The 14,868-nt window shown below is 43.8% G+C and overlaps 1 protein-coding gene across 13 annotated transcripts in view; it reads right to left on the reverse strand.

The window, feature by feature from the left end:
* Nucleotides 1-14,868, reverse strand: part of EDC3 (enhancer of mRNA decapping 3) — a 62,643-nt gene that overhangs the window by 12,356 nt on the left and 35,419 nt on the right. For all 13 annotated transcript variants that reach the window (XM_004056512.4, XM_019010743.3, XM_055363773.2 and 10 more), the window contains one exon: nucleotides 9,826-10,161. In XM_004056512.4, the coding sequence (XP_004056560.1) occupies nucleotides 9,826-10,161 (336 nt within the window). The remainder of the gene's footprint in view (nucleotides 1-9,825; nucleotides 10,162-14,868) is intronic.

Consider the following 14,868-nt stretch of genomic DNA (forward strand, 5'->3'; position numbering starts at 1 on the left):
TCTCTTACCATCTCCTCACTGATCTTTGTTGGGGGAAGGGGCACTGTTGGTGAATCAGCATATTTTTGCAGCCTAGAGAAAGACAAAGCCAAGAGCCTTTCTGCTCAGAGTCTGGCAGTTATGGGGTCTAGAAGTCTACTCTGACTGTTCCTCTGAAAGGAACGTACAAACACCACAAAATGTTCCTTTTAAACATTTATACACGTAAGTCCAACAAGTTGGACTGGCTTATCAGAAACAGACCAAGGGAATAAAATAAATTCCAAAGGAAAGGAACCAAGAACATAGCGTGTAAATTGCAAACAACAACACTGCCACTGCCAAAGCCTGAACATGGGCCAAGTCTAATTATGTTTGAGTTGGAAGGTAGATCTTTATTGTTCGGGAATCAAGGCAGTAAAATCAGTTGGTAGGGTTTCTTTGAGCATTAATATGTATTTTACAGCTGCTGGTGAAACAAGAAAGGGAAAGATAATTATAACCAGATCGTGACAAGCAGAGAACTTCTTAGGATCTGATTGACCTTAGGGTATCAAGGAAGACAACAAGTAGACTCAGTACAGGCCAGGAAAGAAAACTCCTCCTTGCACACCTGATTTCCACTGCATGAGGCTGAGGCTGTCTCTTCGGACCATGGGACGCAGTGGTCCAGCAGTGCCCGTGCCAGCTGCAGTCTGCCCCTTGTCAGGTCATCACTTTAGCACTGCTCATTCCAGCACACAGCATTTCAGGCCTTTCCCTCCCTTATGGACACATATATGCGTCCCCACTCCCCCCGACACAGACACCCTTCAGTAGTACCATGTCCAAGTTTCCTCTCTCCTTCAGACCTGCCCAGTCTTTCTGTTGTGTAACAAGGATCCCACAACAAAGTGTTATCTCAGATCTAACTCAATCCTCTCACTGATTGGCCCTTTAATTGGAAAGGCTGCATGTGTCCCAAGTCTTATCAATAAGGAGCACAGCTCATTTACAGGCATGGGATTTCTCCAGGACTATGACTTCTGATTCTCTTCTGTGGCAGTCAACAAAACTGAGTGCTGATATTACACTGGTTCCTTTAGGGATATAAATCCACTGGTAAATTTATACCCCCTGACCAGCAATGTACAGAGTCCCTGGAGATCTACACTAAAGCTACCACAAACTGGTAGTAATGCAATTTAGTGTCAAGTGTTCTCTGAAGGAAGGATTTGTTAACTACACATTCACGATACTCTTTATTATGACCCACAAGACCTGCTGTGATCTGGCCTGTCTACCTCACTACCTTTACCTGGTACCCAACATGTACCCCAGACCCCTTGGCCACCTTCTGGTTCCTAAATTCTCCAAGTTCCTTCTGGCCTCAAGAGACAGTTCGCTTCACATGCTTTCTCCATCCCAACACTTTATTCTCTCTTCTGGGGCTCTATTCTCTCTTCCAACGCTACCCCTACACAGCGGGCTCCTCATCTGTCAGGTGTCAGCAGGCTGCTTACTTCCCTTCATTGCATTCAATACATCTGACTCCACTCTTAAGTGGTAGTTGAACGATGAGAACACATGGACACAGGTAGGGGAACATCACACACCACGGCCTGTCAGGGTGTGGGGGAGGGATAGCATTAGGAGAAATACCTAATGTAGATGACGGGTTGTTGGGTGCAGCAAACCACCATGGCACGTGTGTATACCTATGTAACAAACCTGCACATTCTGCACATGTATCTCAGAACTTAAAGTGTGTGTATATATATATATAAAAATAAATAAATCTGACTCCCCACCTCTTCCCTTCCCCACTTACAACTAGACCAGCCCCATGTCCACAGTGGACCTCATTCCTTCATACTAAAGCTCCACTGGAACAAGCTTTGAACTTTAGGAGGCAAAGAACTGCTCAACAAAAACTTACTAATTATGAAGGGAAAAATTATCTTTACGAGGAAGAAATCTGGTGGTCAACACCTTACCAAGTGGTCAAACAGCCCCAGTGATGGGACAAGGGGATACAATGTACTCCCTGATGTGACGTACTCCCTGATGTGACGCCTTGAGAAAGACACAGCCCTACCAAAATCCTAGAAAACATGTTTAACATGAATCAGATCAAAAGGAAACAAACAATACATCAAAACTAAGACATTCTGCAAATCAATTGGCCTAGATTCTTCACTAATATCAGTATCACAAAGGACAACAAAAGTTGTAGGAACTGTTCTAGTTTAAAGGAAACAGAAGAGATATGACAGCTGAATGTAATGTGCAATGGATTATTAAAAATACAGCTATAAAGGATATTAATGAGATAATTGGGAAGTTTTGCATACGGAGTATATTAGATAGTATTTTTGTAATAATTTATATTTTGCTGAGAGCAATCTTGTAGTGTGGTTGTGTAGAGCAATATATATCACACTGAATTTATGTGCTGTGGAAGTATTTAGGGATGAAATCTAATGATGAGTACAACTAAATCTCAAATGGTTCAGAAATATGTGTGTGTGCTCGTATGTATTTTATATAAAACAAATATGTCACAATGTTAACTGGTGAATCTAAATGAAGGGTATATGGTTGTTCATTATACTATTCTAGCAATTTTTCTGTAAGTTTGAAATTTTTTTCAATAAAAAAAGTTGAGGGGGGGGGGTGCCAGGCAGGTGGCTCATGCCCGGCCAAAGAGTAATCCCAGCACTTTGGGAAGCCAAGGGTGGGCAGATCACTTGAGCTCAGGAGCTCGAGACCATCCTGGGCAACATGGTGAAACCCTATCTCTACTAAAAATACAAAAAAAAAAAAAAAAAAAAAAAAATTAGCTGTGGGTGGCAGCGCATATCTGTGGTACCAGCTACTAGGGAGGCTGAGGTCAGGGGAGCCCAGGAGGCAGAGGCTGCAGTGAGTTGAGATCGTGCCACTGCACTCTATCTAGCCTGGGCGATAGAGAGAGACCTGTCTCAAAAAAGAGTTGGGAAGGAAAAAGGGAAACAAAGTTAAGTGCTTCCAAATATGATTTAAAAATGTTTATAGAGTAACAGTACATCGAGCAAGTCAGTGGTGAAGTGGGGGAACAGCCGGGGAGATAGAGAAAATAAAATGAGTAGAAATACAGAGACCGTTCCCAGTCTTTTTGTTGTTGTTGTTTTGTTTTTTTTTTTTTTTTTTTTTGAGACAGAGTCTCACTCTGTCGCCCAGGCTGGAGTGCAGTGGCACGATCTAAGCTCACTGCAAGCTCCGCCTCCCAGGTTCACGCCATTCTTCTGCCTCAGCCTCCCGAGTAGCTGGGACTACAGGCACCCGCCACCACGCCCGGCTAATTTTTTTTTGTATTTTTAGTAGAGACGGGGTTTCACCGTGTTAGCACCCTGGCTAATTTTTTATTTTTTATTTTTTGTAGAGATGGGGTCTCATTATGTTGCTTAGGCCAGGCTCAAGCGAGCCAGCCTCCTGCCTGAGTCTCCCAAAGTGTTGGGATTACAGGTGTGAGCCACTGCAGCCAACTACACTTCTGTTATTAGTATATTTACATATTTGGTTCGGTTATACTCAGAGGCGCCTAAGGTGATGAACTATGACTTACCCAGAGTATTTAAAACAGTGTCTGGCACATAGTAGGTATTCTATAAATGCTGATGCTTTGAAATAATCTTACTGAGGTGGCCTTTGCAAATTCACATTTGAAGTCAAATATTTACTGAATAATAATTACAAATTGGGTATTGTGCTAGCTACTTTTCCACATAATCTCATTTAATCCACAGTATTAGCCCACTTTATAGATAAGGAAACCAGCTTAGTAGCCTCTCTTTGGCTATATAACTTTTAACTCCTCATTAAAGCTCTTAATAACCAATAACTCCCACATCTCCCTATCCCTCATTGTAGCAACTCTTGCCTTTGCTTTCTCTGGGCTCAGGCACAAAGCATTGCAGGAGGGAAAAAAAAAAGCAGGGGTCACAAAACCATGTAGGCTTGGCCCACTATAAATTCGTGCAATCTAATGATAACTTGACTTGCTGCCATTCTTCCTGCCTCACAGGTTCAATACCTCCAAATCCTCCTGTTCACTCAACCCTATTTTCAATCATCATAGCCTATCAAATTGCCCTCTGTTGCTTCCCTCATATCTTTGTGTTCCTTTCCATTCAATGGTCCAAATCCCTAGTATGTAAATTACATCATGAGCATGACTAGTCCTGCTCTGGTCTCTTCTCTCCCCTCTCATTCCACCTGGAATCCTACCACAAGACCAGTCTTCCTAAAAGAGATTTGGATCATGTCATTTTCCTATCCAAAAGCCTTCAGTTGTTCCCTATGACTACAGGACAAGGATAGCACTGGCACACAAGGCCCTCTATGCTCTGGTCCAAAGCTGTATTTTAGTTCCTTCTACTCCCCAGCACAAACTCTCTGCCCTGGCCAAGCCAGCTAATGACCAGTCTCCCACACAGCCCTTTACTCATACTATTCACCTGCACCTGCCTAGCCTACAAATGAATATCTTCCTCTTTCTCTCTGCCTGGTGAAATCCTGCCCATGTTTCAAGGCTTCCATCATGAAGCCTTCCTTGATGCAGCCTACAGGACCTCTCCTGCCTCTCAACACCTAGTGCACTTAATGTCCACACTTTCACTGGACTCTGGGCATATATGGAATCTTTCCATCTCCTATTACATTTTCATAACTTAAAGGCAAGGACTATCTTAGAGTCAGTTACACATAATAAACATAATAAACACAGTGTTTTGACTGACCCAAACTGTCTTGAAGTATTTCCTTTAGAATACCATGAGTGTTAGGCCAGGCGCGGTGGCTCATGCCTGCAATCCCAGCACTTTGGAAGGACAAGGTGGGCAGATCACCTGAGATCAGGAATTCGAGACCAGCCTGGCCAATATGGTGAAACCCCATCTCTACTAAAAATACAAAAATTTGCCAGGTGTGGTGGTGTGTGCCTGTAATCCCAGCTACATGGGAGGCTAAGGCAGGAGAATCACTTGAACTCAGTAGGTGGAGGTTGCAGTGAGCTGATACTGCACTACTGCACTCCAGCCTGGGTGCCAGAGTAAGACTCTGTCTCAAAAAATAATAATAAAATTAAAAAAAAAATTAAAAAAAGAATCTTATGAGTGTTGAATAAAGATTCTTCTCTGAAGCCTTACCACTTTACTAAGCAGTATTCTTTGGGGAGTTCTCACCACTGAACACAGAGTGCTCACACACATCTAGTGTTTTATATTTAAACTTAACACACGCACGTAGAATCAGTCTTCAAAGAATTTCAAATTACAAGTCTGGATCCAGAAAGACCCTGGCCAATCCAGAGTGTGATCACTGGACACCATTATTTAGCAGGGCAGGCCCAAGCTAGAGAAATGTCTGATGATCCGTGACTGCGGGAGACAGAAGCCCTGCCAAAGAACCTGAAAGGAATTTCCAGAGAGAAAAAATTGGGGTTAAACAAAGAGCTAAATTTAGTTGCTTCCTGAATGTGTTTTCCCAATCAATAGACCTAAAACAACACTGTTCCCCATCACAACACACACAGCTGGCAAAGAGTACTGCCAAGAGGAGTATGAGCAATTAGTGAATAATAGCTTATGTACTGTTGGTTGACACCACTTAGCATGAAGTCAATACATAGGGCACCAGCAGCAAGCTGTCAGAATCCTAAATCCCAAGCCATCACCAAATGGGTAATAAATATGTTGTTCTTTTGCTACCATGGGGATTAGTACAAAAGTACTTGGTATTCTAGGACATGAATGCCACAAGGCCAGACTGCGGGAGCTCTCCAAGTTACTTCTGTAAACTACTGGTCCATTCCTGAGAGACTGCAGTACTAAAGAAAAGACTACAGAGATGTCCCTCAACTTACAATGAGTGTTATCGCAATAAACCCATCATAAATTGAAAATATCTAAGTTGAAAATGCATTTAATACACCTAACCTACCAAACAAACATCATAGTTCAGCCTAGCCTACCTTAAACCTGCTCAGAACACTTACAGTAGCCTACAGTTGGGCAAAATCATCTGGCAAAACAGTACACTGTAGAATACTGGTTGTTTACTCTCATGACTGCATGGCTGACTGCTTTGACTCCTGCTGCTGCCAAGCATTAGAGAATATCATACGTGCATATCGCTAGCTCAGGAAAAGATCTAAATTAATAATTTCAACTACAGTTTCTACTGACTAAGTATTGCTTTCACATCATCCTAGAATCAAAAAATGATAAGTCTAACCATTGTAAGTTGGGGGATCATCTGTAGTCTATTTGCCATTAAACTGCCCTTCTCTTCTTATATTTTTCCTTTTTTTTTTTTTTTTTTTTTTTTTGAGACAGAGTCTCGCTCTGTCGCCCAGGCTGGAGTGCAGTGCCGCGATCTCCGCTCACTGCAAGCTCCGCCTCCCAGGTTCACGCCATTCTCCTGCCTCAGCCTCCCAAGTAGCTGGGACTACAGGCGCCCACCACCATGCCCGGCTCATTTTTTTGTATTTTTAGTAGAGATGGGGTTTCACCGTGTTAGCCAGGATGGTCTCCATCTCCTGACCTCGTGATCTGCCTGCCTCAGCCCCCCAAAGTGCTGGGATTACAGGCATGAGCCACTGCGCCTGGCCTTTTCCTCATTTTTATTCACATTTAGAAGAGAAAAGGAGATGTGATGGGTAAGGTTTTTGTGTTTTTTTTTGAGACAGGGTCTGACTCTTGTCACCCAGGCTGTAGTACAGTGGCATGACGTTGGCTCATTGCAGCCGCAACCTCATGGGCTCAGACGCTCCTACTTCAGCCTCCTGTGTAGCTGGGACTACAGGCACGTGCCACCATGCCCAGCTAATGTTTTCTATTTTTTGTAGAGACAGGGTCTCACTTTGTTGCCCAGGCTGGTCTTGAACTCCTGAGTTCAAGCAATCCTCCCACCTTGGCCTCCCGAAGTGCTGGGATTACAGGCATGAGTCACTGCACCTGGCCAATGGAAAACCCTTTACCAGCTGGGCGTGGTGGCTGACGCCTGTAATCCCAGCACTTTGGGAGGCCAAGGCAGGCAGATCACTTGAGGCCAGGAGTTTGAGACCAGCCTGGCCAACACGGTGAAACCTCATCTCTACTAAAAATACAAAAATTAGCCAGGCATGGTGGCAGGTGCCTGTAATCCCAGCTACTCAGGAGGCTGAGGCAGGAGAATCGCTTGAACCTGGGAGGTAGAGGTTGCGGTGCGCTGAGAGCTGAGATCACGCCACTGCACTCCAGCCTGGATGACAGAACAAGACTCTGTCTCCAAAAAAAAAAAAAAAAAAAAAACAAAAAAAAACCTTTACCTCTCTGGGCCTCATGTCCTCATCTATAAAATGAAAAAATCATACTAGGTGATCAACTAACCTAACACTAACATTTTATGGTTTTAGACTGTTTCCCTATATATTCTAGTTTGCCTGTTTTGATCCAAACATTTGGATAGCAGATCCAATGGAGAAAGTGTCCCCAGCTCTGCGCTGACTGCCCCTCAGTGAAAACCTGCTTGAGGATTGTGCCTTGGAACTGGAACACAGAGAAAACCCCCCTGTAGAAAAAGTTGCTCAGTAAGATAACTGCCTGCTTGCTCTATTTCCAGCACAGACGCTGCTTGGCAAAAGGGCTTCCTTTCCACTCCTTGTCACTGTTAAGAACAAAGAGAAAAACCAGATGGCATGAAGCTGCTGGGCTTCTTTCCCCCTCATTGTCATGAACCAGTGGAGTGCAACTGGTCACTACATACCACAAGACGCCACACCCAAGTTTTTGGCTAAGGACCAGCACATGTGGTTTGTGGTATGTTTATTGATAGGAAAATAGTTTTATATGACAGAACTTTTCACTTCAGTCATTAAAAACAAAAGAAGTGTGAAGATCAAGTTGGGGAGCCAGAGTGTGTAGCAGAAAAAAATTTCTACCTCTGCTTTTGTCCATGTTAGTAAATATTTTCTCATGCTCTGTTAGTTCTGAGAATCCTCCCTGATTCTCACTGTTATTCTCACTCTTAGCCACTTGACTCCAGGGCAGATCATAATCTTCCCAAGTTAAAAAAATCCTGCAGTGTAGGGCTGGGCGCAGTGGCTCACACCTGTAATCCCAGCGCTTTGGGAGGCCAAAGCGGGTGGATCACGAAGTCAGGAGTTCAAGCCCAGCCTGGCCAAGATAGTGAAACCCCGTCTCTACTAAAAATACAAAAAAATTAGCCGGGCATGGTGGTGTGTACCTGTAGTCCCAGCTACTCAGGAGGCTGAGGCAGGAGAATTGCTTGAACCCAGGAGGTGGAGGTTGGCAGTGAGCAGAGATTGCGCCATTGCACTCCAGCTTGGGCAACAGAGTGAGACTTCGTCTCAAAAAAAAAAAAAAAAAAATCCTGCAGTGTAAATAGTTCCAGGGAAATCACATGCTGCATAAACCAACAGCCTCAGCAGCAGCACTTGGACTACAGATATAGAGAGCTAGCAGCAGGAGCAGCTTCTTTTACAAAGAGGGCAGTAAAAAAGGAAGCAGTCAGAGGTGGATAGTTGGCTGATCTGGAGGAGTACCAGACTTAACAGATGATAACTGCCTTTGAAAGGCTTAAAACCTAGCAATTTAAATTAAACCCGATTCTGAGCTAGGCTGTTTGCCTTTACACAGGTGTTAAAAATCAAAGGACTTTGGCAAGTTACACTGTCACTGTCACTGCCACTTAAGGAAACCACCTTAGTAAACAGGCATGCCTACCAGAATCTGCCAGCAAAAGACTGACACAGTTCAGCAGCTTGTTTTTTTTAGCAGTCTTTCTTAGCCTGACAGTTGGCCTATTTTTTTTTCACATGGAAAGCACATGCAAGCTACTATACTCAGCGAAACCAAATACAACAGAGTCCTACTATTATCTATAAAAAAAAGCCATGTCTGACTTTCCTCCAAATGCAATTAGCTGCGTCCACAGTTCTCCTTATAGCAGCTACCAGCATTCAAGATTTATATTCCTTATATTCCAAACTTCAAACCAAAATAAAAATATTATACTCAATTCCTTCTCTACTTACTAAAATGATTATGACTTCCCCTTTAGCTCTTAGGATCATTCAATAACAATGGTTTTCAAACCATATTCCAAGAAGCCCAGTTAGTAATGTGGTTTGGGGGGAAGGGATGGGACAGGGATGTGATGAATTACCTCTCTCACAGCTGCTTTAATCTGTTTTATATGCCATAGGTTTGAAGAAAAGGTTCTAATGCTAAAAAAAGAAACAATAATCACTGAGGTAATAGAACTAGATTATCATCTACAATGACCTACATAAGGCACTACACTGTTACATGAAATTAGCCAACTTTCAATGTCCTGGGCTAACAGGAGATAAGAACAGCATAGTAAAGAAATGTAATTTATTAAAACTCTATTTTTAGCCAATGATTCCAATCATCCATCTTCAACTGTTTTTTTGCAACAACAAATAATTAGTAAAATAGAGTTGAAGTCTGGTGAAATGTATGGGCAGTAATAGAGAAGCCAAAGTGAAAATAGATCTGAATATTTGAATCTACATAGCAGGCCCTTTGCCTTTAGTTGTTACTCACAGCATACTAAATAAGTGGCAGGCCATATCCTGCCAGATACAGGATATACACAGACATCTACAGAAATTACCCCTCCACCATGGCAGAATGCTGTTATTGGCTGCAATCCCCAAGAGACAATAATACTGGGCCAGCCACCAAGCCACTTAAATTAATTCCTAGTGTGAGATTCTGACTCAGAAGCCGGGTCTTTCTGTTTCAAGCATAATAGAAAGGCAACAGCAACCAGCAGGATGTGGGACCTGGTGCAACTCACCCGTGCAGAACTCCTTGCTCACGTTGTGGGGCACTATGATCCGTCGATAGACAATGGGCTCGGACTCCAAGATGTTCTCATCATGGCGGTACCGAGTAGGCCTTTCATTTGGGATGCCCCGGGAACGGGTACCACTTCTCCTTTCATAGGTATCAATCTCCTCAAACACAGCTGCCTTGTCAAAAAGAGCCAGGTTCCCTTCAAAATCAAAATCTGTGTCTGGGATCTCCTCAATATCATCCCCGAAGCACTCGTCATCTTTATTCTTCATCTGGCCATTCTTTAAACCACTTTTCTTTGGAGTTGCCTGATTTGGGTGCCTGCTACTAGATGACCCTGGAGAAAAAATAGGGACTAAAGTCAGTGTATCCACAGAAAGCGCTCAGTGAACGTGGAAAATACATTAGTCTTTTGTGGAGAGTGTTACAGGAACCAATGTGAAAATGGTAAAGGTAACTATTGCAAAATCATATTAAGTAGCACAAACAACAAATCTCATGTGCAATAATAGGTTTCAAACATCACCCAATCTGGGCACAGTGGCTCACGCCTATAATCCCACATTGGGAGGCTGAGGCAGGAGGATCGCTTGTGCCTAGGAGTTCAAGGCTGCAGTGAGCGATGATCACGACACTGCACCCCAGCCTGGGCAACAGAGCAAGAATCTGTCTCAAAACACGCACACACACACACACACACACACACACACACACACACACAAACAACAACAAATATTACCCAAGTAACTTGTTAATGAATATGAAATAAGCAGTACTCCTGGAAATCTTAACCAGTTATCCTCTTCATAAGGAAACTAGTAATGACAAAAGTTTTTTCTGACAACTTACTATTAGCAAACAAGAGGAAGAGTAAGAATATAGCATGGTGGTTTTGACATAATGACAGAGGCAGGAGGCAGAGAAATTCTAGAGGCGGGTCCCTGGCGAAGCCCCACCTTTGAAGCTGAAAAGCCTGAGACTGTGGCCCAAAGTGAGAACTTATATCCCTGTTTTCCCGCTAGAATGTTGTCTTTTCTTAAACCACCCATGGCTCTGCCCCCACCCTATCCTGTGCCTATAAAGACCCCAGACTCAGTCAGCAGAGATGAGAAACAGCTGGATGTTGGAGACTATGGCTGGATGTCAGAGAGAAGTGGCTTGACTTCAGAGGGATAGCTTGACTGTGTAACTGTGGAGAAGAATCTGGCTGGAGACAGCCAGACTTAAGGGGAAAATTACCTACCCACCACTGACTGTCCCCTTTTCAGCTCCCCTTCCCACATAAATAAAAATAAAATCACCCACATTTACCATCCTTTAATTCATTCATGTGACCTCATTTTTCCTGGACACTGGACAAAGGCTCAGAAGCCATGAGTGCAGATACAAAAGGCTGTCACACTGATCCTTTGCCCTCACTGGCAGAGGGCAGCTGCAGGCCCACTGAGCTGTTAACACTTAAGCCATCTGCGGATGGCAGAGCTAAAAGAGCACCATAACACATCCTCTGGGGCTTCAGGAGTTGTAGACACCCCACCTAGATGCTGCCACATGGCCTGAACAGAATTCGCTCCTGCTGGTGCCCAGAAGCGCTCGTTCTGGCTCCTGCACCTGCTCACACGTGCACTCCCTCCCACAATGGGTAGAACACAGTGGGTCTGAGTGAGTGGAGTTTGATCCCACTGGCACTGAAACAGACAGCCAGGTTCCAGTGCTTGTGCACTCCAGTTCCTGCCTTGTTCTCTCGCACACTCCCTTCTGCAAGGAGTTGAGAGCAGTGCGTGGAGTAAACGGGGCACCCCTGTCATGAGTCCTGTGAATAGGTCAGGGAAGGGAAATATCCTGCTTCAGTTTGAGTCTGAGTGTCTGGCAGTTGTTTAAGAGAGAAATACCCCCAGAGTAAAAGAAGGCCTGGTCTTATAGCCTGAAGCTTGCAGGAAAATACTATTCAGCTAGTCCTTAATTCTATGCTTACCCAGCAAGCAATCTTTTGATTTTTAATTTGGTCTTAGGCTAGATCCCAGCAGCAGGGAACCCCTGGTTTGCTCAAAAAATTCTACATTCTGAGCCAGGTATACACCTACCACTACAAATTGCTATTCTGACTTACAAACCTTTCTTTAGACCTTTCGGTTAACGTGATCTCTTTTCTCAGAATTTTATCTCTTCTGGGTAAGCAGTTTCTGAAACACCAAATAATGACAGGGTCCATACTGAACTGATCCTGTAGAGGCCACACTAATGCACATCCACAACAGAGTAGCCAACCACACCCTGTCTCTGACACCTTATTTGGCTACTACACATCAGTCAACAACTACTCTAGCAGCCAAGGCAGAAGGTCTCACAGAATTCTCCAAACCACCCACCCCCAGAGAATCAAACTCTGGTCTCCATCTGACTACCCTGAAAACGTGAATCAGGTGACTGGTATGCCAGACTGAACCTCTATCACAGTCTAAATAAATGGAATGTACTTCCTTCTGAAAGACTGGGCTCTTCAATTACTGAAAACACTCAAGTCATGGTTAGAATGATCCCAAGCAAAGCCCCTCACATATACTAAACCAACTATGCTGCCCTAACTCTTCTCACTGCAACCTCCTTCAACCCAAAGGACCAAGAGTTTGGAGAGCTAGGATCTAGTTCTCTCACCAAAATATTATATAATCTTATACCATCATCTAACTTCTCAGGGTCTTAACTTCCTGTATATAGAATGCTCACTGTGGTTATCTCCAGTAGAGTTTCTAGCATTAACAAATTAATATCAGCAAGATCAATTACAATAATTATTCTGAAAGGTATACACTATGCAAATATAATTTATGCCCAAGTATTCCTAATGCCTTGTACTGGTGTGGAAAAAGTGGTGATGGCAGTGAAGATGCAATTTAGGTCTCTGAAAAAAAAAAAACCAAGGCCAGGCGCGGGGGCTCATGCCTGTAATCCCAGCACTTTGGGAGGCCGAGGCAGGCAGATCATGAGGTCAGGAGATCGAGACCATCCTGGCTAACGCGGTGAAACCTTGTCTCTACTAAAAATACAAAAAATTAGCCAGGCATGGTGGCATGCGCCTGTAGTCCCAGGTACTCAGGAGGCTGAGGCAGGAGAATTGCTTGAACCCAGGAGACGGAAGTTGCAATGCGCCGAGATGCACCACTGCACTCCAGCCTGGGTGACAGAGCAAGACTCTGTCTCTAAAAAACAAAACAAAACACCAAGGCTGACCAAAATTATGAAGGTAAGGCAGAGTGGTTGAGACACCACAGACAGCTAGATGATGAACCACTATGAAGCTAGCCACAGTTTGGGTTAAGTTCTAGTTCCAATAATTTGATGAAGCACTCTGTGAGAGCACACTTATGCCATAGCTAGGTGCTAGGATGATAGTATACAACCAAGACATGCTGCTCAACAAGGAGAGAGAAGAAATATGCTGGGCACAGTGGCTCAGGCCTGTAATCCCAGCACTTTGGGAGGCCGAGGTGGGTGTATCACCTGAGGTCAGGAGTTCAAGACCAGCCTGATCAACATGGTGAAGTGCCATCTCTACTAAATACAAAAAATTAGCCAGGTGTGGTGGCGCATGCCTGTAATCCCAGCTACATGGGAGGCTGGGGCAAGAAGAATTGCTTGAACCCAGGAAGCGGAGGTTACAGTGAGCCAAGATTGTGCCATTCCACTCCAGCCTGGGCAACAAGAGCAAAACTTTGTCTCAAAAAAATAAATAAATAAATAATAGAAATATATATATATATATATATATATATATAGGCAAATAATGAAAATATGATGTGATTAGAGTTAGAAAGAAGTTTATATAAAGTGCCATAGAAATATGGATGAGACGGGCTGGGTACAGTGGCTCATGCCCAAATCTCAGCACTTTGGGAGGCCAAGGTGGGCAGATCACTTGAGCCCAGGAGTTTGAGACCAGCTTGGGCAACACAGTGGGACCCCTGTCTTTATAAAAAAATAAAAAACCACATGAGAACACATCCTGGCTAAAAAATAAAATAAAAGAGGCCTGGGAGCGATGGCTCATGCCTGTAATCCCAGCACTTTGGGAGGCTGAGGTGGGCGGATCATGAGGTCAGGAGATCGAGACCATCCTGGCCAACATGGTGAAACCCCGTCTCTACTAAAAATACAAAAATTAGCTGGGCATGGTGGCACGTGCGTGTAGTCCCAGCTACTTGGAAAGCTGAAGCACGAGAATCGCTTGAACCCAGGAGGCAGAGATTGCAGTGAGCCGAGATCGCGCCACTGCACTCCAGCCTGGTGACAGAGCGAGACTCTGTCTCAAAAGAAAAAAAAATAAAATAAAATAAAGAGAAAGAAATATGGATGAGACTACTCAGGAGGCTGAGATGGGAGGATCACTTGAGCCCAGGAGGTCATGGCTGCAGTGAGCCACAGTCCACACCACTTGCACTCCGGCCTGAGCAATATATATATGTATATGACCAGCCTGACCAACATGGCGAAATCCCGTCTCTACTAAAAATACAAAAACTAGCCAGGCATGGTGGCGTGCACCTGTAATCCCAGCTACTTGGGAGGCTGAGGTAGGAGAATCGCTGGAACCCAGGAGGTGGAGGTTGCAGTGAGCTGAGATCAAGATTGCGCCACTGCACTCCAGCCTTGGGGACAGAGTGAGACTCCGTCTCCAAAAAAAAAAAAAAATAATATATATATATATATATGTGTGTGTATATATGAAAATATATGCATATATATTGATATTTATATATATGAAAATATATACATATATTTTACATATGTGGGTGAAAAAGCAGAGCTGGATCAGGAAGACAGAATGGGTATGAAAATACAAGGTCAGGATAAATAACACCATTAGCAATATACACAGACAAGGGAAGAACAAGAGAATAAGGATTATCAACGTACTGCCTCAATATTAAATCAAAACATCCTATTAGAAATAGGTCTCTTGCCCAGTGGTCACTCTTCAGTGGGTATGTGTTTCCCCAGGGGTGGACAGAATGATTCACCAGGATGTAGGAAGAAGATACGGAAT

This window comes from Gorilla gorilla, chromosome 16 (genome assembly GCF_029281585.2).
Source record: "Gorilla gorilla gorilla isolate KB3781 chromosome 16, NHGRI_mGorGor1-v2.1_pri, whole genome shotgun sequence".
NCBI classification, from domain to species: domain Eukaryota; kingdom Metazoa; phylum Chordata; class Mammalia; order Primates; family Hominidae; genus Gorilla; species Gorilla gorilla.